The sequence below is a fragment of the Dermacentor silvarum genome, chromosome 10 (assembly GCF_013339745.2).
Source record: "Dermacentor silvarum isolate Dsil-2018 chromosome 10, BIME_Dsil_1.4, whole genome shotgun sequence".
Lineage (NCBI taxonomy): Eukaryota > Metazoa > Arthropoda > Arachnida > Ixodida > Ixodidae > Dermacentor > Dermacentor silvarum.
Genome location: NC_051163.1, coordinates 122,988,239 through 123,012,255, shown reverse-complemented (window position 1 = coordinate 123,012,255; position 24,017 = coordinate 122,988,239). Strand labels below are relative to the sequence as shown.

The following is a 24,017-nucleotide window of genomic DNA, read 5'->3' as shown; positions in this document are numbered from 1 at the left end:
TGAAGAGATAGTGAAGTTGCCTAAATACCACTGAGGCTTTCAGTTTAATAGTACGTCCTACTGCCTTCTATTGCTTAGAAAGATTTGTTTTCGAGTTTTCCTCCAGGGGAAGGAGGGTTTTTCCATCTTTATGGCAGGTGGTTTCCGCAGGTTATCAGCTCTTTAAGGCCAATCTGCGCAACGGACACAAGTGAGTAATACACATCATGTGACGATTGGCACCACTCTGCGCGGTCATCGGTGTTGACGGTAAAGAGCTCTTAAATCAGAAGGCCGATGTCAAGTTCACGCGACGTAATGTTGACGTAATGTCCACGTGACCTTCCTCTATATGCTGCTCTCTGTGAATCAGTCAGCGCTGACATTACACCAGAGGTACCATAGTCCACAACAGGTGGCGTCACTCCAATTTTGCATTTTCGTCATTTTCGCTTACAAAAGCTCCCGTCTAGCAGCGAATGATTATTACAGTTATTACAGAAGCCTTAACCTTTCAATTTATCTTAATATTTCCTTTAGTTTCCCTTTAAATATTGCAAAGATGATATCAGTAGAGATATTTCTACTGATATCATTGTTGCAATACAGTATAGACCACTTATAACGTAACCGCTTATAGTGCAGGACCGGATATAATACGGTCTTTTTCAGACTCCCATTAATTTTCCCATTGCACTCTATGTATACGCGTATCGCATATCGCTTATAGTACAATTGCAGGACACGAAATATCGGTTACAGTGCGGCTACCTGGAAGTTCGGCAGTCAACCTTGACGGCAAATGCTCCCCTCATACCACAAATACTGTATTTACTCGAATCTAACGCGCACTTTTGTTCCGATAAAACAAGTCTAAAAGTTGTGTGCACGTTAGAATCGAGTACGACCCTAAATCTGTGTTACCATATAGCCATCGGCATTTCAAAATGGCTGCCTCGCACACGCGTTGAGCCTAGCTACTCTCGAGCCTAGCTACCGTAGCTTCCTCCATGTGCTGCAGTACACGTGCTTAGGCGATAGTCTACCGTCTGTCTTCATGTTCTCTGCGTCTGCTCTATCAGCATGAAGTACCGAGTTCATCATGATGCTGCATTTAAAAGGAAAGTGATCATGTGTGTGGAGACGGACGAAAATCGGTCCGCATCATGGGCGTTTGGAGAACCCGAAACTTGCATTCGGGACTGGTGCAAACAGAAGGAGAGGATTTTCTCCAGCAAAGCAATGCAGAACGGTTTCAGTGGACTGAAGCGAGACGTACCGTAAAAACCCGCGTATAATACGGACCCGCATAAATACGAGGTGTTATTTGGGGTTAGCAATAACGAAAAAAAAAAAAAAAAAGTTTTCAGCTGCATATAATGCGAGCGAGAAAAACCCACAGAAAGCATTGAGAATCTAATTTTGTTAACTCGGAACACGCTTAATTCGAACTGACGCTGTGGTCCCGTCAAAGTTATGTGTATTGCTATGGGCGAAAACGCCCGGTAATTCGAACGCGAAAGCATTTGCGACGGTTAATTCGAACATACGGCGCACCAAGAATGCCCTCAGCAGCGCTCCGACACCGCCATAGAGCAAAAGCTTAGGATAGAGCCCTCAACGCCATGCGGAGAAAAAGAAAACGGAAAAAAAAATAAAAACGCGCGGCGGCAATTTCACTCTTAAATAGCAAGGTCGCCGTTTCACCGTCGCGCCGGAACACGCTTGTACGAGCCTACGTCTCGGCCAACTTCCCGACAACAACAGAAAACGAAACTTCAGGGAAAGAGCTAAGTTGGTGCCGCGCCGACGGGAGCGGCGGCGGGCGCGTGCGGAGCCAGTCGAAGGTGGGGGAAGCTACGAGGGAGTTGAGAGGGATGGCGAGGGAAGCCACTGCCACCGAAGCGACGGCGTTGCCAAGGCCAAATGCGCTTATCTGCCGCCATTGCAACTTTGCAACTGGTATGTCATCCCAGCCGTGAACGCTGCCCCCGGTGACGTCGAAGTGACGCCCTGCGGCGCAATTTCCAATGGCCTCGGCAGCTAAAATAACTTTCCTTTTAAAGGCAGCTGGGTACTACTTTCGCGGTCCCGACATCGTGCGAGATAGACTAGCGAACGTGCCGATTCTTAGCATGGTCAAAATGGCGCCCGTTGAAAGCAGCAACAGCCTACTGACGCCACCGCAAGATGACGCATACTCTGCTACGAGTCTTGATGATGATAGCAGTGAGCAAAAACAAACCCGAAACTGCAAATTTTAAGCTGAAAACTTTGGGATCCGCATATAATACAAGGCAGAAATTTTACATGGTAAAATTTAGAAAAAAACCTCGTATTATACGCGGGTTTTACGGTAATCTGCGACGATCCACTTTGGCGATACGATCACCTTGGCCCTATCTTGAAAGCAATCTGCGACTGCCGCGTGCCGTGTTTTCACCGCTTATAGGTCGCGTTGAAGCGAGAGGCATGATAGCACGAAGGTCAATTTGCTCGCCGCGCTTCGTCACTCGAGTGTTTTGACAGTTCGTTCCCACGGTCAACGAGCAAGATGTGTTCATGTTTGCTTGTGCACGCATGACACCGTGCTTGTTAATTTATTTAGTAAGCAAATACGGAACCTAGAGCACGGTGACAGCGACAGCAGAAATGCGCCCGGAGTGTCCATTATCGCAATAAAATAGTTGTTTTGGTTATAGTGCAGTACCTCTTATAGTGCGGATATTCACGACTCCGGCGACTTACGTTATAAGCGGTCTACACTCTATTGCAATGGTGAATGACAGCTTGTCTCGTTCAGTTACTCTCACAGACAATCTTAAATGAATTGGGATGATGAGCACTGGCTTCAGTAATTCACTGTTATAATGTCCTATAGTAGATAAGTATAGCATTCTCATTTCACTTGTCTTCATCAGGTTTCTGACAGAGACAAGTTCCCTTGCTGGACTTGTAAGGGGACTCGTCTTTGTTAGAAGCTTGAGAAAGACAAGTTGCCTTGTTGAAATGCTGGCTTCCATGTTCAAATGTGGGCTCAGGCTTCCCTTGTTGTACCACTATTGGTCTTTCCTTGTCTATGTTTCATTTGCACTGTTAAACAATCAGTCATGAATAGCAAACAAGCCCAGTTTAACATTCCAGAAGCACTGCGACGAGTGCACCGACCTTGGGCTGCAGCGACTCGGGAGTGAGGGCGTCCAGCTCAGTCTGTAGCCGCTGAGGCAATCCCGGCAACAGGGAGAGGCCTCCCGAGAGGAACACGGAGCGCGCCATCTGTCGGCGCACGTCCAACGAGCACTCCTGCAGAGCACGCTGCAGCAGCTTGCCAAGACCTGGGCAGTCAAGGCCCCACAGCTCGGGCCGGAACAGTCCCTCTGGACACTGGAACCGCCCCAGGTCCAGGCGTGCCTCCCTGTGAGCATGCACAGAAAACATACTGTAGAGAACGCAACAACAATGACCACACTTGCAATTCATTGTGCTTTAAAGGGTCCCTAAAACACTTTATCAAAGATAAGAAATGTATTTGAAGTTAAAAGAGACTATTTCAGAAATATTTTGAAGCAAAAAGAACTTCAATGCGTTCAGCAGAAGTAGAGTTATTGGCAATCAATGATCGCCTCTGATCCTTTCCGCGGTGCTCCCGCTCAATCTTCAATGCCCTGCACTGTGCAAGGCTACGGTGGAGCGGGGAGTGCCCACAACGCTCTGCCTACTGAACATCACCGTGGCGCGTAATTTAAGTTTGATTTGAGCGCGTGTCATTTGAACATGTGGAGCATGTGGTTGTGTTCTGCTAGCCACAGGGAGCGGACTTGTAGTATCACCCCGCAGTGGCCGCGATATCTACACTACGCTGCAGATACAGCTACATGCAACTGTAGTGCGTATAGCCATTATAGCACTACATTTGCTATGAGCAAGGCAGGGCAACAGCACGCATTCACATTTTCCAATCTGGCTGTGCTACGTGGTGTGCACCGGCTTTTTCCTGCACTAGCTTGACTGAGGGATAGTAGCCACATCCAAAGTGCATATTTTTAAGCACTATCAAGCAATCAATATGAAGTGATGTCTGCCAAGGCCAGGAGCAGCCAGAAGTGAGCACACACTGGAAAGTGTACATGTGGTCTGGCCTTAAGTTTCGTGTCATTCCTGGCTAGTTGAGTTGAAATTAGTGATTGCAGACGGCTACGACAGTGATAAACAGTGTGACCAAAGTTTCATTCCTATGTGGGCTGCTGTGGCTGAGCGTGAGCAGACGATAATCAGCGTCTTCTGGAAGTATGTAATCCTTATCGAAATTTGCAATGCAGATTCTCGCTTACCTCAGCTCGTTTAGTAAGCTGAGTCAATAATTATACACAGAAAGAGAATGAAGAAGCGCACTGATTCAAGCACCATTCCCAACTGATGTCAGTTAGTGGCTAATAGCATCCATCTATGGGAATCTTGCACATATGACGACATATGCAAGCTGCTGGCAGCTTCAGAACGGGTGACAAAAGGCCTCAATTGTTTGAGAAAAACGTCACTTTGCGCTTCGCTTGCGAGTTCTACATGCCGCACAGGACTGCAAAATTTGGCTGAAATGTTCACAGCAGCTTGTGTTATACGTGGACTGTGTTTTTCACCAAGCCTGAGGGGTGGTTCAGGAACCCTTCAATGCTTTCTAGGGCTCATATGCTTTCTCTCTACATAGAGGGACATGCTTTTTTTTCTCTCTTAATATTGTAGAAAAATGATTTTGTGCTTACTGCTGCTCTGTTTTTACAGAAATTTTGCAGAAAGGTCAAATTTTATGGTCCAAATGGCTCAATGTAACACTTGCCTGGGTTTTAAGGGAAAAAAATGCAAAGCTACAGTGGAATCTTGTTGATACGATTCTGCACAATAAATTTTTTGAGATAATACGGTTTTCTTTTCCCGATAATACGATTTCGTTGGATAATACATTGGATAATATGATTTTTGGATGATACGCTTTATTTTCTGGTTCCCGTGATGATCGTATCAATGAGATTCCACTGTATTTGGGGAAATAAAGTACTGCTAACATAAACTTGTATTGTCGCCTGTCGGCAGCTGCAGAAAGTTGTTCCAGGAGGGTTGCGGCATTATTAAGAGGAGCGAGAAATTCGTGGCACATCTGCTGGAATGGCTGCTTTTGCAGCTGCTGACATGTGGCGACACAAGTTTATGCTAGCGCCACATTGGCAGCAGCTTGCTTCCCCATAAGCAAAGGCAATTTCGAATTACCTTTTATTTAACTAGGCAAGTAACAGTGCCAATAGTTACATTAAACGATCCGGACCATAAAATGCAATTTCTGTAAGATTTTAGTGAGATTAGGGCAATGCTAAGTGAGAATTTATTTTTCTAGGATTTTAAAAGAGAAACACGCGTCCCTGTATCAGTAGAACATTGCATGTCAAATTTCCTGTTCTCATCCCACCGGCTAACCCTCTTCCAGCCTTGACTGCACTTTTCCTTAGCGTTTTCTTAACACATCGGCAGTTGCTTGTTCTACGCATTATATGACCTGTCCAGTTCCCACTAATGCCCTCAATTGCATGCAACATCAACAACGTGACAGCAGCGATGGTGATGACAAGGCATTGATGATGACGACTACATGGCGAAAAAAGCAACAATGGCAGCATGGCGACAATTGTGGAGTGACACAATCACAGCATAATGAAGGTGCTGGCATAACAGAATGGATGGAAGGGCAGGCAGAGCAAACCCACGGAGTATCATCTCTTAAAGCTACTGTAAAAAAAATGCAAGGACACCTAAGCACTTCTTAAGAGTTGTGAATGCGAAAGCATTAATGTCCAATTGAACGCTGCTGAGAGGTCCTTCGAGTTATGAACTCCTCGCGAGCAAGCGAGCGCGTTGAAACGCTTGGCGCAATTTGATTTGGCTTTATCGAGGCTCAGTTAGAACGCAGGTGAGAGCTTCGCGGACAAGGAACGCGCGGATAATACAGTCTTCCAAGAGCGAGAGCGAGGGTGACGCGTCGTAGCAATGACCTCTCCCCTCACGCAATACCGAGGCAGCAGGTATTCCCTTTTGCCCACTCTGCTCTGTCTAGGCCTGAACCAGCAAGCACGAGCCAGTGTCACAAGCGCGCAATGTGGCATTGCAGCTACAGATGCCGCCGGCTTTATTGCTCAATGGGCCATTTGACGCTTTCGCACCAAAAAAAAAAAAAAAAGATATGGCTGACATGTGCGAAGGGAGAGACACTCACATGTGAGGTGCGGGTGGCTGGAAGAAGTGTCCCAGGGGCAGGCAGCACTCGTAGGCGGCGGGATCACAGTGGCAGGCATTGAGCTCGGCTCTGTAGTTGGGTGCCACGTAGCACACCTGCTGCTGCACCCAACGGACCAGGTACAACTCCAACTCTCCAAACAGGCTGCGCGGAAAACACAGGAACCCAGTGTGACCATGCAGTATACAGTAAAAGCTCGATGATACGATCACGGCTAATACGAATTTCCGGATGATACGAATTTTTATGTGGTCCCGGCCGAACCCCATTACTTTGCAACGTGCTAGAGAACGGTTGTTACGAATCGATTTTCAGCCTGCGTCGGTTGATACGAATAAACGCCGCCCCACCGACGGCCGCGAAAGAGAACAGCGCGCAGTCACGCGCTTTCTCTCCTTCTCTTTTGGTGCGGAGGCGCGGCGCCGGACAGCGCGGACTCCGCGACTGGGCGCGAAGAGTTTGAAGCGGTGGTGCTTCAAGAAATAAATGCGTTTTACGTACATGTGACTGAGTGAGTTCACCTCTGACTCTTTAATTTAGCTACAGTCGAATCTCGTTAATTCGAACACGCTTACTTCGAACATACCGCGTACCGACAATGCTCTTAGCAGCGCGCCAAATAACGCGGCGGCGCCTCCGACCGGCATTGCTCCGACACCGCCATAGAGCAAAAGCTCAGGAGAGACCCCTCAATGCCACGCGCGAAGGAACGGGGGGGGGGGGGGGGGGGGGAAAGAACCCGCGGCGGAAATTTCCCCCTCTCTCAAATTGCAAGGTCGCCGTTTCTGCATCGCGCCGGAACAAGCGTGTACGTGCCGACTAGAGTGTTCTAGACAACCGTATTCTAGCACACACTAGTGCCGACGTCTCAGCCGCGCGGGTAAAATGGCAGTGAACCCTTCTTCTCTATTTTCTAGTCACATGTTGACCTTGCAAGCTGCGGCAGCAGCGCAGAGGGAAGCAGCGGCGGAGGCACAGTCGGGCCAACGAAGCTGCCACGCCCGCAAACGCTCGCTTCCCGATAACGGCAGAAAACGAAACTTCAAGGGGCGGCTAAAATAAGCTGGCGCCAGCACGGCGGCGGGCGCGCACAGAGTCGAAGGTGAGAGAGCTACGAGGGAGTTGAGAGGGAGGGCGAGGGGAGCCACCGAAGCGGCGGAGTTGACGCGGCCATATCCGCTTCCCTGCCGCCCTCCTCCCTCACCTTCGACGGTCTCCGCGCGCACCCGTGTGCCGGCGCCGCCCGCTCGCTCCCTGAAGCTTCGTTTTCTGTCGTTATCGGGAAGCGACCGTTAGCCGGCGTGGGCAGTTTTCTGGCCCGCGCTTGCTATGCGCTTGCGCGCCGCGATATTTCACGACTCGCACCGTTCGTGCATCGTGCTATGGTGCACGAATACTTCAAAAATACGTCCTTTTAATTCGAACAAATTTTCGGGCCCCTTCGAGTTCGAATTATCGAGATTCGACAGTAGCTTTAATTGTGTTTCGATGATACGAATTTCGGATAATACGAATATTTTTTGTGACCCCGTGAGATTCGTATCATCGAGCTTTTACTGTACATTGCTATCTACAAAGCAGCAGAAGCATTTCCTCCCATGATGTGGAGCAGTGACGCAACAGCTTGCACAATATTATGCACGTTAAGCCTTCATAAGTACTTGTAGGCATACATGCCAACCTGTGAACTTTAATAATCGTAAAAACACTTTTCAACTCGACAAAGGGAAGAGGGTGAGGGTGGAGAGAAAGGAAGCAGCATGCATTTTTGCTCGTTTTCCCGCAGCACATGCCTTCTGTGGGACACATATGCACTTTATTTACAATTACAGTTGTACCTCGATATAACAATGTCGGTAAAATCCACAATTTGCTTCGTTGTATCAAAATTATGTTACATTGAAATGCACTCTTTTATGCAAACAACTAGTTGCTGATGGAGTTCTCACGGAAGAGGCCGCACAATTTCCCGAATTATCAGGCAATTGGAAAAGGCAAATATGAATGAGAAAAAGGTCATTTTATTGTATTTGAGAGTCGGTGATGAAAAATACGCTTTCATGACGTGTTGACGATAGCTTCATATCAGCGGTACGAAGCCAAGGCTGGGCACGCATTCGCGTCCACTCCGCCCTCACTGTTGAAGTGTTGCCCGCAGTGGGACGACGCTACCATGAAAAGTGCCAGCAGCCGGAAGTGAATGCTTCGTCAAGCTCTCGCTTCAACGGGTCTCTGAAACTCGAGATTACGCAACCCCCAGCACTAAACGTGCACGAATGGAGCGAATGATGTCACGCCATCTCAGCTCACCCAGTCGTTGCACGTGTGGCAGATTACCTCTAAGACAGGGCGCGCATTTCTGCGTATGTGCTCAGACACACTGAAAGCCACGCGCAGCCATCGCCGTGCTAGAAAAAGAGGCGCACGCCAACTTGCCCCCTGCTTCTGCAATCATGTGCGCTTGACCCCTCCCACCCTTGCTCGCACGGGAACACGGAGCTCATCAGGCCACCGTTCTTCTTGGCTCACGCTCGCACCTAAAGCATACAGCGTGTGCACAGGGCACAATAGGATCTTATCGCACTTAGACTTGACGCTGTTCTGCTTTGGCGGTTGCTCTCGGTCACAAGGCGCGCAACTTGAGAGGTGCGTTCGCAAACAGCTGCATGTAATTCAACCATTTGATCATCTGCATCCCCGGAAGTTTCGGCATTCCTTTGAGGTGACAGTGCTGTTTCCATATACTGAAATCATGTATAAGTACACTTCGTTATGAAAAGTTAAATACTTTGTTATATAGAAAATTTTGTTATATTTAAGTTCGTTATATCGAGGTTTAACTGTATTTACATCACATAAGGTGCAGCAACCTAGGCACAGCAGAGGCTCAGAAGCAATACAGCACTTTTAGATCACGGAGACTTTTTCAGCGACCTTGCTTTTGCCAATTTAGCCTGGTTCAGGAAGTTGTCCGAATGAGCTTGCTTGAAGCAAATAGCCCTCTGTTTAGTGCCCTGCATTGCCACAAAATGGCAGCACAGATAGCATACCGATTATTATCATGGGTGCATTTTGTATTGCGATAGCAATTATATGAACACTCCAAGCGCATTTCTGCTGTCGTTGCCGTCGCCGTGGTGTTCCGTATAAAGTCCAAGGGCGATAACACCGTTGCTGTGTGCTGTATTTGTGAGTGAAAGCGTGCGAGGGTGAGCCGGCGATCACGGCTCAATCTCACCCACGCAAGAGAAGGAAACTGACAGCGTGCTGTCTTTCATCATGCGAAAGGCCAAGGGGGGATGGGAGGGAGGGGGGCGGGCGGCGTGGTTTTCGGCACAACAGCTCTGTAGTCGGTTGCTTCGTGATGAGTGCTGGCATGCTCTATCCAATAAGTGTCGTAGGTAGAGCATGGCGGTACAATTGTTAATCATTGGTTACAGATATTAATTGTTAATGATCAGGCTATAATTATGAAAGCCCTCCCATAGAAGTATAAGAATGTCAGAGTCATAAAGCAGTTTATAGTGAAGCTGCAACTGAAGAATCGAATTGCACTATTGCTGTGGCAAATAAGTTAGGATGAAAGTGATGAAGTTCATAGAAGTAAACATTGCCTCGTTCGCAAAAAGCAGGACTCCTGGGCCCGATGGCCTGAGTGTGAAATGTCCACCCAAGAAAGTGGACGGGAAACAAGGTGCCGTGGTAGCTCAATTGGTAAGAGCATTGCATGCGTAATGCGAAAACGTGGGTTAATATCTCACCTGCGGCCAATTGTTTTTTGTCATCCAATTTCATTTTCATTTAATTTAATGACTACATTTCAATCAAATAAGTAATTCCTTTTATGCTTTCGTTGCTGTCATTGTCAGTTGGCTTTATGTGGTTGTAATGAACATAGTGAATGAAAGAAAAAAATGTACACAAACCGTATTAGAAAATAAGGTTCTTAAATACAATGTCGTGAACAAACTTCTTAAAATGATATAGAGTGTAGTTCAGAGTTTCTAAATGAGGATCACTTCCAATTTACCCGCTTTGCCATACTTCTACAGCATGACCATCATCCTTAAGAAACCTGTGTTAAATTTGCGGCAATTTGCTATGTCGAAAATTGCCAAGGTATAATAGTACTGAACACTTGCACAAGAAAGTGGTACAGGTAAATTGTGAATATGAGTAATAACCTGAGCTGCTTCTGGGCGAGGGCTTGCCGCAACTGCTGCGTCAGCTGCTGGGCTCCGTGAGGCAACCGGGACACACCGCCTTCCACAATGTATCCTGCAAAAAATTTCAGAATTTTTTTTCTTTACTTTTCCAAGGTTTGCACATAGTGTGCTCAATGAAAAAGAAAAAATACTATTTTCACTTAATAAAAACATTGAATAACAAAGATAATTTTGAGAAAGAAGTTTTTTGCAAAATGCATAAGCCTTTTCACAAACATGACAGGAAAACAAATGTAGAAACGGTATGCATGAGCACCCATCAGTAGACAGTGGGATGAGCAGACACACATGACTTGCTCACGGTCATTAAGGAATTGGAAACTGCAGTGCAAACGAGTAGGACTTGTACTTGCTGATATTGGTACAAATTGGTAGGACAAGTACAAGTCGGATTTGGGGGTTAAAGGGTTAATGCTAACGCTTAAAATTAAGACTAGAGATTGACTCCAACCAAATAAGGAAATTTACTAGCCCGACGTTTCGGAACCAATTCGGCTCCTTCTTCAGGGGGTATTCTTCGGAGGTGGTGGTGTGCCTATTTTAAAAGGTCCGTCGTAACAAAGGAGAGGAAGGGGGAGAGAGCGTAAGGTGCGGAGACACTTGGCAGGGCACCTGTTCTAGACAGACAAAATAGGTGGCGGGGGGGCTTCGGCGTCGCTGGTCGGCTGGGTTGACCGATGCTGGGCGCCCTTTAGTCACGGGAATGTGTTGACGAGGGACAGGGGGGGGGGGGGGGGGGGGACGAGTTGTTTTGGTGTTGCTAACCTAGAGCGGGGGGTCCTTTCTTCCCTTCGTCGCGTCTGCAAGGCCATGAACATACAAAGAAGGAAGAATGCCCTTCACGCGGTTTATACCGCGTGAAAGGCATTCTTCCCACCACCTATTTTGTCTGTCTAGAACAGGTGCCCTGCCAAGTGTCTCTGCACCTTACGCTCTCTCCCCCTTCCTCTCCTTTGTTACGACGGACCTTTTAAAAGCGGCACACCGCCACCTCCGAAGAATACCCCCTGAAGAAGGAGCCGAATTGGTTCCGAAACGTCGGGCTAGTAAATTTCCTTATTTGGTTGGAGTCAATCTCTAAGTCTTAATCAATTTTCCCAACCAGACAGATAATTCTGTCGAAATGTTTAGCTTAACGCTTAAAATGCATCAAACAAGCTTCAGTCAGGTATTTTCCTAAAAAATGAAGATACAGAATCCTACGATGCTGACATAAAAGTAGCAAAAACAGAGGCTTGACTAGTCCTAATGGGCAGGACAAATAAAAGGCAGAGTGAAAAAGAACAGAAATGAGAAATCTCCAGCAACAAAAATATATGAGCCAGTGATGAATAAAAACTATTACAAAATAAAGTCCTTCCCAGATGTATGCAAATCTGATAATTGATACGTCAAAGACAACGAAGCTGTATAAGCAAGTTCTTATACCCTTTGGAAGTACCGTATCTTGTGGTGTATAAGTTGCACCTTTGTTTAAGACGCACCCCGTATTTTATGCATGAAAATGTCATTTATTACACTTTGCTCTAAGCCATTGTACGCCTCATCCTCCAACACACTGTCATAAGTTGAGCCACTTCAGATGGCAGCATTGCTAGGTCACTGTTGTCGGCCTCTCAATAACTTTTATGTGACATTGTAAGTGTCTTAAAGCACGTTGCTGGCGTTGCACTACAATCACATCTCACCTCAACACATGCATACAAAGGCAAAATGGCGACTGGAAACCGGAAGCACTACGACTACTGGTGGACTGCTGCGAATTGTTGCACAGGCGACTGATGAGGATGATAGCCAAGTTTTCTTTTTTTAACCGGTTGATGTCAGGTGCTACAATGCAAAAATGAAAAATTGTGCATTTTCATATCTATTGCCTAAGTTCTGTGGCTTAACTTTTACCTTAAGAAAAACTAAACTATAACAGCAAACTAGCACGCATGACATCCAATCATATATGAAGGCCACACTGGCAGCCTTTACTGCTGCGTTGCGCTGATGACATGGCTAGCTCTAGGAGCTGACATTTGTTCCCATAGTTCGCCCAGTATTAAACCAGATTCGATTTCCTTCAGAATGCTGCCGTGCATGTACGGTTTCTTGTACTTGTGAGAAAGAAAAAGGAAAGCACATATTGGTCACGCCTGTGGGCATGATTTTATGCATATACAAGTTCGACCGTTTTACAAGATGCCCCAATGAAAATTTCGGGGGGAGAATGCATCTTACACACTGGAAAATATGGTACTAGGGGTCTGTTTGCTGGCACACAGCCTCATTTGAACGATTGTAGCACCACGACATCTGCTTTCACCGCTGCCACCATAGAAACCCCTGGCTGACCTCCATATAATATGACACGAGAAAAAAATAACGATTACTGGTTATAAAAACATGCACATAAGTTGCTATCTATTCAAATGAGCTATACACAAGGTAACAATTATTTTATAATCATTCATCATTAGAGAAGACAGTTGGGCTAGTTAGTGTGTATTCGAGACTTAAGACATTGTTAACTAGTGCTAAAAAGATGTGGGAAAAGAACGAGAAGTGTTGTGTGCTGCGTGCTTCTTGTCCAGTTAACAATGCCTCAAGTCATTGATTACTGTAATTCAAAAGTGAATTCAGGGCTCCGACACATGTTGCGTTGCATTAACATTGATATCGACCACGCTGCCGCACGAAAACCATTGCTGAACTCCCTTTAACACCTTCGGTGTAACATTCAAGAATCCTACCATGAAAGTGTGGGCAGGGATTATGTCCAAAATTTAGTTTAAGCACAATAAATAAATACGAATAAATTGAATAACTTTTCGTCATATTTATTTATTGTGCTTAAACTATATGTAAATGGGGTTCAGTTGAGGAAAGGAGGAGAAACATTAGGAAGCTGTGTAATTAATCACTTCACACGCAGAGAAGAGCGAGTACGTTTTATCAAGAGTCACATTTTTTTGCATCTAGAGTGTTGAGCAAATTAGGAAGTGTATGATGTATCATTTGCCAAAGCACTAACTAACTGCCTGATGACACTTCACTACTTGATATATTGCCATGCAAGCATTTCTTTACTTGTGGCCAGTAATCACTTAGCTGGAAACTTGTACAGTGTAGACCGCTTATAATGTAAGTCGCCGGAGTAGTGAATATCTGCACTATAAGCGGTACCGCACTATAACCAAAACAAAGATTTTCAAGCTCTGCATGTATGCAAAACATGTGGACAAAGCAGCCGTGCGTATCCGAAAATTGAAGCGTGCGAGTGGGAGTTTTGCATCCGTTTAAATTTATGAATGTTGAAAGGTTAATGTCCAAGTACCCACGACCTTTGCATGAAGCAGACAAAGTAATAATTAAAAAAAAATTGACTGAGTTTTGTCCGAAAGGCGAAGCATCAATCGCGATAGTAAATTAGTAGAGAGCTATAAGGAGTAGGGATAGTAGTTTTATTGGCTGCATAATCTTGACACATTTGCTTACTAACTGAATTAAAAAAGCGTGGTGTCAACGCGTACAAGCAAACATGAATATACTCGATGACCGCAGACAACCACTGTCAGAAAACGGGCATCGGCAAATGCGGCCGCCGCAGCGAGCGAAGGTTCGTGCGGTCTATCGCTTCAACGGAAACTGAGCGGCGTAAGCACAGCACATAAAAAGGTCAGAGCCATGTGGAGATCGCTTTCAAGATACGGTGCGCGCGACAACACCGACAGCCGGCACAGGCGCGAACGCGTTTGTTGGCAGAGTAGAAGCCCCCCTCTCCCTGCTGTGCTGTCTTCCCGCTTTGCTCCTTTCGCGTGGGAGATTGCGTCGCCAGTTTCCCTTGCGCCCGGTTGCAAGATACGCATTTGGTGCCAAAGCACTGCGTCGCCCACCCTCCCTCCCTCCCTCCCTACCCCCACGGCCTTTCGCGCGATGGAAGTCGCTTTTGCTCTCCGCTGTGCGTTTGCTCTCCGTGAAGGTGCGCATCTCCCACGCGCTTTCACTCACGCGGCGACGATTTTATCGCCCGTGGGCTCATGGTCTACGTCTCATGCTCCTCCTCTGCATCACCCTCGTTGATCTCCTCTCCCATCAGTGGGCGCACCTCGTTGAGAAGCATGCTCGCTACCACCCTTGTCGGCGAGATTTTCCCGCGGAAGCCGCATTATAACCGGTATTTCGTCGCACGCGGCTGCACTGTAAGCGGTATGCGTATACATGGAGTGCTATGGGAAAATTAACGGGTGTCGGAAAAGACCGTAGTATATACGGTCCTGTCCTATAAGCGGTTACGTTATAAGTGGTCTATACTGTATCTTACTTGCAAAAAGAAACTGATGTCCTCGCTGGGTGAATGCTTTCATGCGCTTTCCTGGTGTTGCGTCAACCCTCGTTTATATAGATCTTATGCTTTTGAGTGCTGCATTGTTTAACTGTCATTGCAGCCCCTTGGGATGCTTACAGATTGGGCACTTCTAGAGAGACATTGTTTATTCTTCATTTGTCTTTTCAACTGGCTTTCCCTTTTGTCGTGTAGAACCTTCACTGTAAACTGATACGACTAAAAGATTACTTTTCACTACATCATTTCTTGTTTGCGTTCATCATGTTTGCTTTGAAAGTTTAACCGCACTGGTATTTATGTCGCACGTAGCACCAAAAAATCTTTTAGTTGCGATCCAGCGCTGTCTGCGTCTGTCATTCTTTGTGTGTCGTCCTTGTGTGCGGTGTACTTCGAAGATCATGAATCACCCATTATTAGTTAGGATGGAGGCACCTACCTCCACTTTATTCCACAAGCGGCCAGAAAACCTGATATATATATATATATATATATATATATATATTTATAGTACCCAACCAGACAAGATGATGTCAAACCATTGATTTTGATACACCCCCACCAGAACGCTACTGCCAACTACAAGCCAAGACCATGACCTAAAGCTCAGCAACATGCCAGTCCACTCGGTCACTGCGGCATGTTGACTTATAATGGGTACTAACGGGGTGACATAACGCATACCTTTCCACTCATCAGGGTACTCAAAATAAAGATGAGTGGCAAACAAGCAATGCAAAGCAATATACCTTGATGATTCAAGAACGAGGAGGAGGAAACACCAACCATCTGCTATTGGCAGGATATCGATGCGCGCTCCCAGATCAACGACCACGCCTGATGTGGTGTTGTAGGCATACAGAGCACAGATGGCTTGGTGGGTGACACTCAGGGCACCGACACCCACACGAGAGAGAAGGGCCTCAGCGAGGGCTGCCTGAGTCTGCAGGCTGAGGCTACGTGGAACACAGAGCTGCACCTGCGAATGGGAGCGAATATGTTCCAGGTCCCGGCATCGCTGGTAGACAGTAGAAAAATGTTTTCTTTCACGCGACACAGCTGAATCCCCCTGCTTTCTATTGCAGTTTAAGCACAACACAATGCACTCATATTTTACGTAACACTACAGCTGTTGTAACGAAGTTCCATCTGACATGAAAATACCTTTGTTATATTCAACATTGATTATAAACATAAATTCCTTACATGATGATATTGATGAGAAACACATCGTTATAGTTAGTTATATTCATGTTTTCCATATTGAGGCTTGACTGCAGAACAAGAGCGATATAAGGAATTATCCAATACAATGGAGTAAACCTAGAATCTTTCTCACCAATACCGGCATGTAACAAATGTACACTTAAAATAAATCTAGAATATAATGAAGGTAGAGTGGAATCTTGATGATACGAATCTCACGGGGTCACGAAAAAAATTCGTATTAGCCGAAATTCGTATCATCGAAACACAATTAAAACTAGCTAAATTAAAGAGTCGAGAGGTGAACTCACTCAGGCACACGTACGTAAAAAGCATTTACTGTGTAGACCACTTATAACATAACCGTTTATAGTGCAGAACTGGCTACAACACGGCCTTTTCCGACTCCCGTTTACCCTGCCATAGAACTCCATGTATAAGCATACCGCTTACAGTGCAGCCGCGTAAGACGAAATTGCGGCTTCCGCGGGAAAATGTCGCCGACAAGGGCGGCAGCGAGCACGAGGTGCGCCCACCGATGGGAGAGGAGATCAACGAGGGCGATGCGGAGGAGGAGCATGAGACATGGAGCACGAGTCCAAGGGCGATAAAGTCGTCACCGCGCGCCGTATGTGCGAGTGAAAGCGTGAAAGCGTGCGTATCCACGTACAGCGAACGCACAGCGGAGAGCAAACGCGACTTCCGTTGCGCAAAATGCCGTGGAGGTATGGGAGGGAGGGGGGGGGGGGGGGGGCGACGCTGTGCGGCGCCGCCAAATGCGTATCTTGCAACCGAGCGCAAGGGTAACTGGCGACGCAATCTCCCCACGCGAAAGGAGCAAAGCGGAAAGGTAGCGCGGGAAGGGGGGGGGGGGGGGGGGGCGGCGGCTCCTACTCTGCCAACAAATGCGTTCTTGTACTTTGCGCTTGTGCCGGCTGTCGGTGATGTCGCACACCGTATCTTGAAAGCGATCTCCACACGGCTCTGACCTTTGTATGCGCTGTGCTTACGCCGCTCAGTTTCCGTTGAAGCAATAGACCGCACGAACCTTCGCTCGCTGCGGCGGCCGCGCGTGGGGAAGCGCAGCCGCCGCAGCGAGCGAAGAGACAAAAAGAAAAGCACAAAAGCAACAAAAGCGCCACCGCTTCAAACTCTTCGTGCCTAGTAGCGGCTTCTGCACTGTCCAGCGCCGCGTCCGCGCCTCCGCACCAAAAGAGAAAGAGAAAACGCGCGTGACTGCGCGTTGTTCTCTTTCGTGGCCGTCGGTGGGGAGGCGTTTATTCGTATCAACCGACGCGGGTCGAAAATCGATTCGCAACAACCGTTCTCTAGCACGTTGCAAAGTAATGGGGCTCGGCCGGGACCTCAGAAAAATTCGCATCATCCGGAAATTTGTATTAGCCGTGATCGTATCATTGAGATTCCACTGTATTTTTTTGTTGAATTCGACTGCGTTGTGACGAGGCTCAATTGCACTGTACCCAATACAGTCTAACCTCGTTATAAAGAAGTTGTACTTGCAGTGAAAAACTTTATTAAATTGCAAATTTCATTAATTCGAGGTTCTAAAGTTCTAGCAGGGAATGCGCTGAAAAGAGAAAACAAGTAGCCTTGGGAGTGCCGGGTTAACGGCAGGAATTTTCGCATGGGTTTCAGTGGGCTGTTTTCTTTCATGGTTAAGTAAGACACAGGTAAAATTTGGGAATAGGTGAGTCAGAGCCTCCATGTTTAGTGACAGTAATCATGTGCTCTAAGCAAAGCCTGACAAAACAAAATGGAGAACTCTGATGGTGCAACCACTGGTACACTGGTAGTATCACCTGGTGACAGGGAACAGTACTGTACCATTATGCTGACACCGAAGCTCAACCACATCAACAAGTGGCAAATCGCAGACCATGTCCCCATAGCATCAAAGCTTTCAGCTGCAGTAGGGACAACGAAAAGGAGGCAAAGTTTGCAAAGGCATGGCTGGCCCAATTCATGTGATCGATAATACCTCTACCAATACACGCAAGAAAAAAAAAAACTTTCTGCAAGAAAATACTAATGCCATATTGTGCTTTAATATTTGACATACCCGCACCATGCCTCAAGGTTGTTGAAGGGCTTCTTTGAATGTTTTCGAAACTTCCTCAATGTTGCACTTTTTCTTAAAAATGACTAGTCTTTGTGTCAGCTAGATACTCTTCATGCCACCTTGCAGTAAGCGAACAACAAGCTTATCTTTGGGCACTCACTTTGTACTCGGAAGGATTCGTGATGCCCAGGTCCCGGAAGATCTTGTTCATAAGCTCAGGAAGTCCATCCACGTCTATCGTGTACTGAAATAAATGGAGAGTGACAAGGGGCTATTAACTAATAATAATAATAATAAAAATAAAAGAGAGAGAGAGACAGATCTCACAACGCACACACCTGCTCAACAATTTACAAGTGAACAAACAATGCATTCTCTCGGCCATCATGTGCTTCTGGTTAGCCCCAGTAGTAAATCAGTAGGGGTGTGCAAATATTCTGCATTTCGAATACAGATCAAATAGTCTTTGTAATTCGATTTGTTAACTGACTATTCGAAATTGTCAAATATTCGTTTCTTTTGAATGTGTAAGAGGGACGATGGAAGTGAGGACAGTTCCAAATGATTCTGCTGCAGAGGGACACCACTTGCTGAGCGAATACATGGGGCAGATAAACTCTGCTCAATAATTTTCACAAATTTATTATGAATTCCTCGCAATTAGTTGGTGTATATATGCAAATTTGTTGTCTCAATTTAGGCAAAGCAATGTATTATTTGGTCATTCGCAACCCGTTTCCATCACTTTCAAACAACACACAGCACTGTGGCATCACACTTCTCTCCTCGAATGAACTCTTTTTTGCCAAGAAGACTTCATGCAAACTTTATATTTCAGTGTGCTAGAAATAAAATAACAGTATACTCGATTCGATATTCGAAGGTAGTTTTTCTATTGTATTCGGAAATTTCACTATTCGAACACCTGTATAAATGAGCTCTTGAAAGATGCACATATAGTGAAATCTCGATATAACAAATTACCAGATGTAATGAAATATAAACCGTTTCCCACTAACATCAGTATTTAAAAAAATATAAGATATAATGAAGGTATCTTTGCATCAGATGCAACTTCATTGTTATGAGGCTCAAGTGTTTTTTTTGTGTCACATTGTCTTCCTGTTACCCTCAAATAACGAAGCTCATGCCGGAATGAATTCTTTTTTTAAGGTTTATCAATGCTCAGAATTCTTCAACAGTCATCCATTAAAGAGACTGAGAATCGTATCTCAAGAGGCAAAAGTCGTGTATCATGCTGACACCCCCCCTTCCAATCTATACTACTCCACTTCCTTCTCCGTGAGCTTCTTCATCGTGCACAAGAAACTGATTTTTACATGTTTCAGGCAGTACAGGCTATGCAGCATGATATATGCTGCATATATGCCTATGCAGCATGATATATGCTGCATAGGCACCGTTTTCCAAGTCTACAATGCAACCCATACAAACTCCCAAGCTCAGCGGATAGCTGGGTGTTTAGTGTGTCTGGCTCCCAGCTAAAGGGGCCCTGAAACACTTTTCTAACTAAGCATAGAAGGACATGACTATTGAATTACGTTGCTTCGCAAATCTACTGCAGCAATATTTTTTCACTGACTTCAAGCACAAACGAAGTTAGATGTAGTTATCGGACGGATCAGTGCCTTTCTCTCTGCTTTCATTTCCACTAGTGTGCTGGAAGCAACATTTGGAAGCTAACTTGTTTAAGAACTTCACTGTCTGTGATGTATAGGTTGCTTCGATTGGCATACATATGCAATGTTTTTTTTTAATTCTTTCCACTGTGATGCTAGCTTTACATAACTAATACTTAATAGCTTTGTACCAGCTAATCTGCTGGTGCTGTCAGTGCTGTTACTGAAAGCAATCTTCGTATTCCTAGACAAAAACTGCTCTTTTTCACTGTAAAAGCCACGGTGCAGCGACCCACCTTGGAAATTTTGGCCGATGGGAGGATGGGGAAGCTGAGCTGTGAATTCCTGCGCACCTCTGGCTGGACAGCGTCGAGGCCAAAGTAGCGCTTGCCTCTGTAACAATATAAAAACAAATTGTATTGCACAAACAGCTCATGCTACACATCTAAAGTCTACAGAATGTCAAAGAAAGCTGCACAGACTGGAGTAAAATTTTAATTCAGCAAACATTGTTGTTTGCTGAATTCAGCTACACCTCGAACAAGAGGTGTAGCTGAAGCCAACATTTCGACAATCTTTGTCAGGGCAATGACCTGACTGAAAGCAGTTGCTGCCCTGATGAACACAAGTCCCCTCATCGAAACGTTGGCTAAAGAGACAGCTCTTGTTCGACAACTCTTGATCACTTCAAGTATCCATCTCTAGCGAACCTTTGTGTTCTACAAGAACGTAAAAAAGTTTTTAAAATAAAACTTTATTGAAAGATTGATGTGTAGGCTTTAGTGCCACGAGGACCAAAGAGTGTCAAGCATGAGTTTTCAATGGAACAATGAAATGCAAAGGGTAGATGTAATATAGCTGGAAAGAGGTTTAAATTTAAAAAGCATTCACCAAAAAAATGGGTAAAAAATATGTGTGTTATAGTTATGGCAATGGCTTGTGAAGTGTGCTATTAACGTAAAATATGTGCTACAAAGGTATGATATTAAAATGTGTCAGTGCCAGTAGCGCTACTGCCTCACCAAGACCGTAGAACGCAAGGGCCAAGAGGCACGTGCTATACAAAATGCTCCTGCTGCAACAGTGACCTCCAGTGAGAGGATGTGCTTCGAATCTCTTGGGCTGATAATTAGCAATGTATCAACATCATGTAAAAAGCTTAAAACTAAGAGTGCGTGAATGCTCGCATAATTCAAGTTGCGAGTTGAATATCAACTATTCAATATACAGTGTAGACCGCTTATAACGTAAGTCACCGGAGTCGTGAATATCTGCACTATAAGCGGTACCGCACTATAACCAAAACAACGATTTTCAAGCCCTGCACGTATGCAAAACATGTAGACCAAGCAGCCGTGCGTATCCGAGAATCGAAGCGTGCGACTGGGAGTTTTGCATCCGTTTAAATTTACGAACGTTGAAAGGTTAATGTCCAAGTACCCACGATATTCGCATGAAGCAGACAAAGTAATAATTTTTAAAAATGCCTCAGTTTCGCCCGAAAGGCGAAGCATCAATTGTGATAACAAATTAGTAGAGAGCAGAATTAGTAGAGAGTAGAAGTAGTAGAGAGAATTAGTAGGGATAGTAGTTTTATCGGCTGCATAAACTTGGCACATACGCTTACTAACTGAATTAACAAACGTGGTATCAACATGCACAAGCAAATATGAATAGATTCGATGACCACAGACAACCACTGTCAAAACGTGGGTGTGGAGAAACGCGGCCACGGCAGCGAGCGAAGGTTTGTGCGGTCTATCGCTTCAACGGAAACTGAGCGGCGTAAGCACAGCGCATACAAAGGTCAGAGCCGTATGGAGATCGCTTTCAAGATACGGTGCGCCCAACAACACTGACAGCTGGCACAGGCACGGACGCATTTGTTGGCAGAGTAGAAGCTTAGAAGTTGCCCCCCCCCCGCTCCTCCCTCCCTTCCGTGCTACCTTCCCGCTTTGCTCCTTTCGCGTGGGAGATTGCATCACCAGTTCCCCTTGCGCCCGGTTGCAAGATACGCATCTGGTGCCGCAGCAAAGCGTCGCCCCCCTCCCCCCCTCTCTCCCATACCCCCACGGCCTTTCGTGCGATAGAAGTCGCGTTTTCTCTCCGCTGTGCGTTCGCTCTCCGTGGAGGGGCGCGTCCCCTGCGCGCTTTCACTCGCACATACGGCGCGCGACGACGATTTTATCGCCCTTGGACTCATGCTCCACGTGTCATGCTCCTCCTCTGCATTGCCCTCGTTGATCTCCTCTCCCCTCGGTGGGCACACCTCGTTGAGAAGCATGCTCGCTACCGCCCTTGTAGGCGCGATTTTCCCACGGAAGCCACATTACAACCGGTATTTCGTAGTTGTCTGCAGTTGTCTGCTTCGTAAACCACGCCGGCGTCTTCACTTGACATACAGAATTCGGATTACTGAGAACTCCCAGGTTAGTGATGGATCGTCGCTCGTTGGCGAATAAACTTTGGACGAAGCACGCCTTCGGAATACGGAAGCGCTCCTACGGCAAGAAAAATACGGCGATTAGTGGGAGAAGCGGAGGAGCACCCGACTGAACGAGCGCAACCTTGCGCCGTGGATTACGTGCCGCTCCATCTTGCACCGTGTGACTCCAGCAGCGAAACCCACAATCGCCCTGTGCCATCGGCACCGATAACGCAGCCGACGGAAGATGCGCCTCGGCGTACGGCCGCGTGAATCAGCTGAGATCGTATCTCGGTAGACATAGCTCGCAGCGACTAGGCAAAATGGCGCAAAAAAGAACGCGGCCCGAAGCACGGCAGCCACTCCGCCCGATGGCACGCGGAAAAGGAGGAAAAGCACAAAAGCAACAAAAGCGCCACCGCTTCGAACTCTTCGCGCCCATTCGTGGCCTCCGCGCTGTCCGGCGTCGCGTCCGCGCCTCCGCACCAAAAGAGAAGGGGAGAAAGCGCGTGACTGTGCGCTGTTCTCTTTCGCGGCCGTCGGTGGGGCGGCATTTATTCGTGTCAACCGACGTGGGTCGAAAATCGATTTGTAACAACCATTTTCTAGCACGTTGCAAAGTAATGGGGCTCGGCCGGGACCGCAGAAAAATTCGTATCATCCGGAAATTCGTATTAGCCGTGATCGTATCATCGAGGTTCCACTGTAAGCAGTTACGTTATAAGTGGTCTATACTGTATTCGGTGCTGAGCCCCTTGTGCTCGATGCTGCCCAAGTCAGTGTTTCACTTCGTTTTCGGTGCAACAAGAGCACCGAATGCGCCATGAATGGGCTTGCCCCAGCTGACACGGTAGCGGTCTACAAGAGGTACCCGACGTCAGCCTGATGCAGGGAGTGCACACAGTGCCTGAACGTCGCAATTCGCAGAACAGCGCCGCATCGGACGGGTCCGCCAATATCGATACAATGTTCGTCCGGGTTGACAAGACCAACCGAACCAACAACGTGATGTTATCTTCTTTTTTTCTTTTTTTTTTTTAATGAAACCGCTGTTTTATGCATTGACGCACAAAAGTAACTGGCACACACATGCAGTTCATTGGAAACATTGCAAATTAATATCTTGAAACTGGTGGAGCCCAGAGAATTCGTTCCAAGTGGATACTCCTTGCGAACTCTCTAGCTACAATTAGTAGATTAAAATATATGCCGTATTTTTCTCTGTGTAAGACGTTTTTTTTTTTTTCTGACATTTTTGGCGGTGTGTCTTGTGTATGAAATTTGCCCTAATCCCACTTCACAGATGTGCTTTCCTGTTGTTTTGACAGATCAAAGCTTCCAACCATGAGTAATTTTAAGAGAAAGACGATGCCCAAGGAGACCTTTCCACCAGGAGTTATAATAGAGACTAATGCAAATGGCTGGACAGACAAGCAGATGATGTCCACTTGGCTAGACAGGTGCTTCTACTGGTGACAAGACGGCTTCTTCTGTGTAAAAAAGGGCATTCTGATGTACCTTTTATAAGACGTGCGTATTATATATAAACATTTTCGTAAAAATGACTGTTGTTGGGGGTTTGCATTATATACAAGGAATGAATGAATGTGTGAAACATTCATTTCTTCCAATGCTTTGGCTGGGATCTAGCATTTGTCATGAAAATATATATAATCTCTCTGTACTCTCTCTCTTTATATTGCAGCCATTTCATGACCTGATTCATGCTTCCCATTTCTAGCCTTTACTGGTATATGCGAACAACACTGTGATATATGGTTTTACTGGCTACTTTTAAAGGCTGCTTGGATATTTAGCGTTTTCTGAGATCCCGTGGTCCGTAAACTTTTT

At 46.2% G+C, this 24,017-nt stretch overlaps 1 protein-coding gene across 4 annotated transcripts in view; it reads right to left on the bottom strand.

The window, feature by feature from the left end:
• LOC119466567 (uncharacterized) overlaps positions 1-24,017 on the bottom strand; it is a 293,541-nt gene that overhangs the window by 8,043 nt on the left and 261,481 nt on the right. For all 4 annotated transcript variants that reach the window (XM_037727091.2, XM_049657419.1, XM_049657420.1 and 1 more), the window contains 6 exons: positions 20,038-20,134; positions 18,262-18,345; positions 15,602-15,794; positions 10,444-10,537; positions 6,239-6,403; positions 3,148-3,394 (listed from right to left, as the gene is read on the bottom strand). In XM_037727091.2, the coding sequence (XP_037583019.1) occupies positions 3,148-3,394; positions 6,239-6,403; positions 10,444-10,537; positions 15,602-15,794; positions 18,262-18,345; positions 20,038-20,134 (880 nt within the window). The remainder of the gene's footprint in view (positions 1-3,147; positions 3,395-6,238; positions 6,404-10,443; positions 10,538-15,601; positions 15,795-18,261; positions 18,346-20,037; positions 20,135-24,017) is intronic.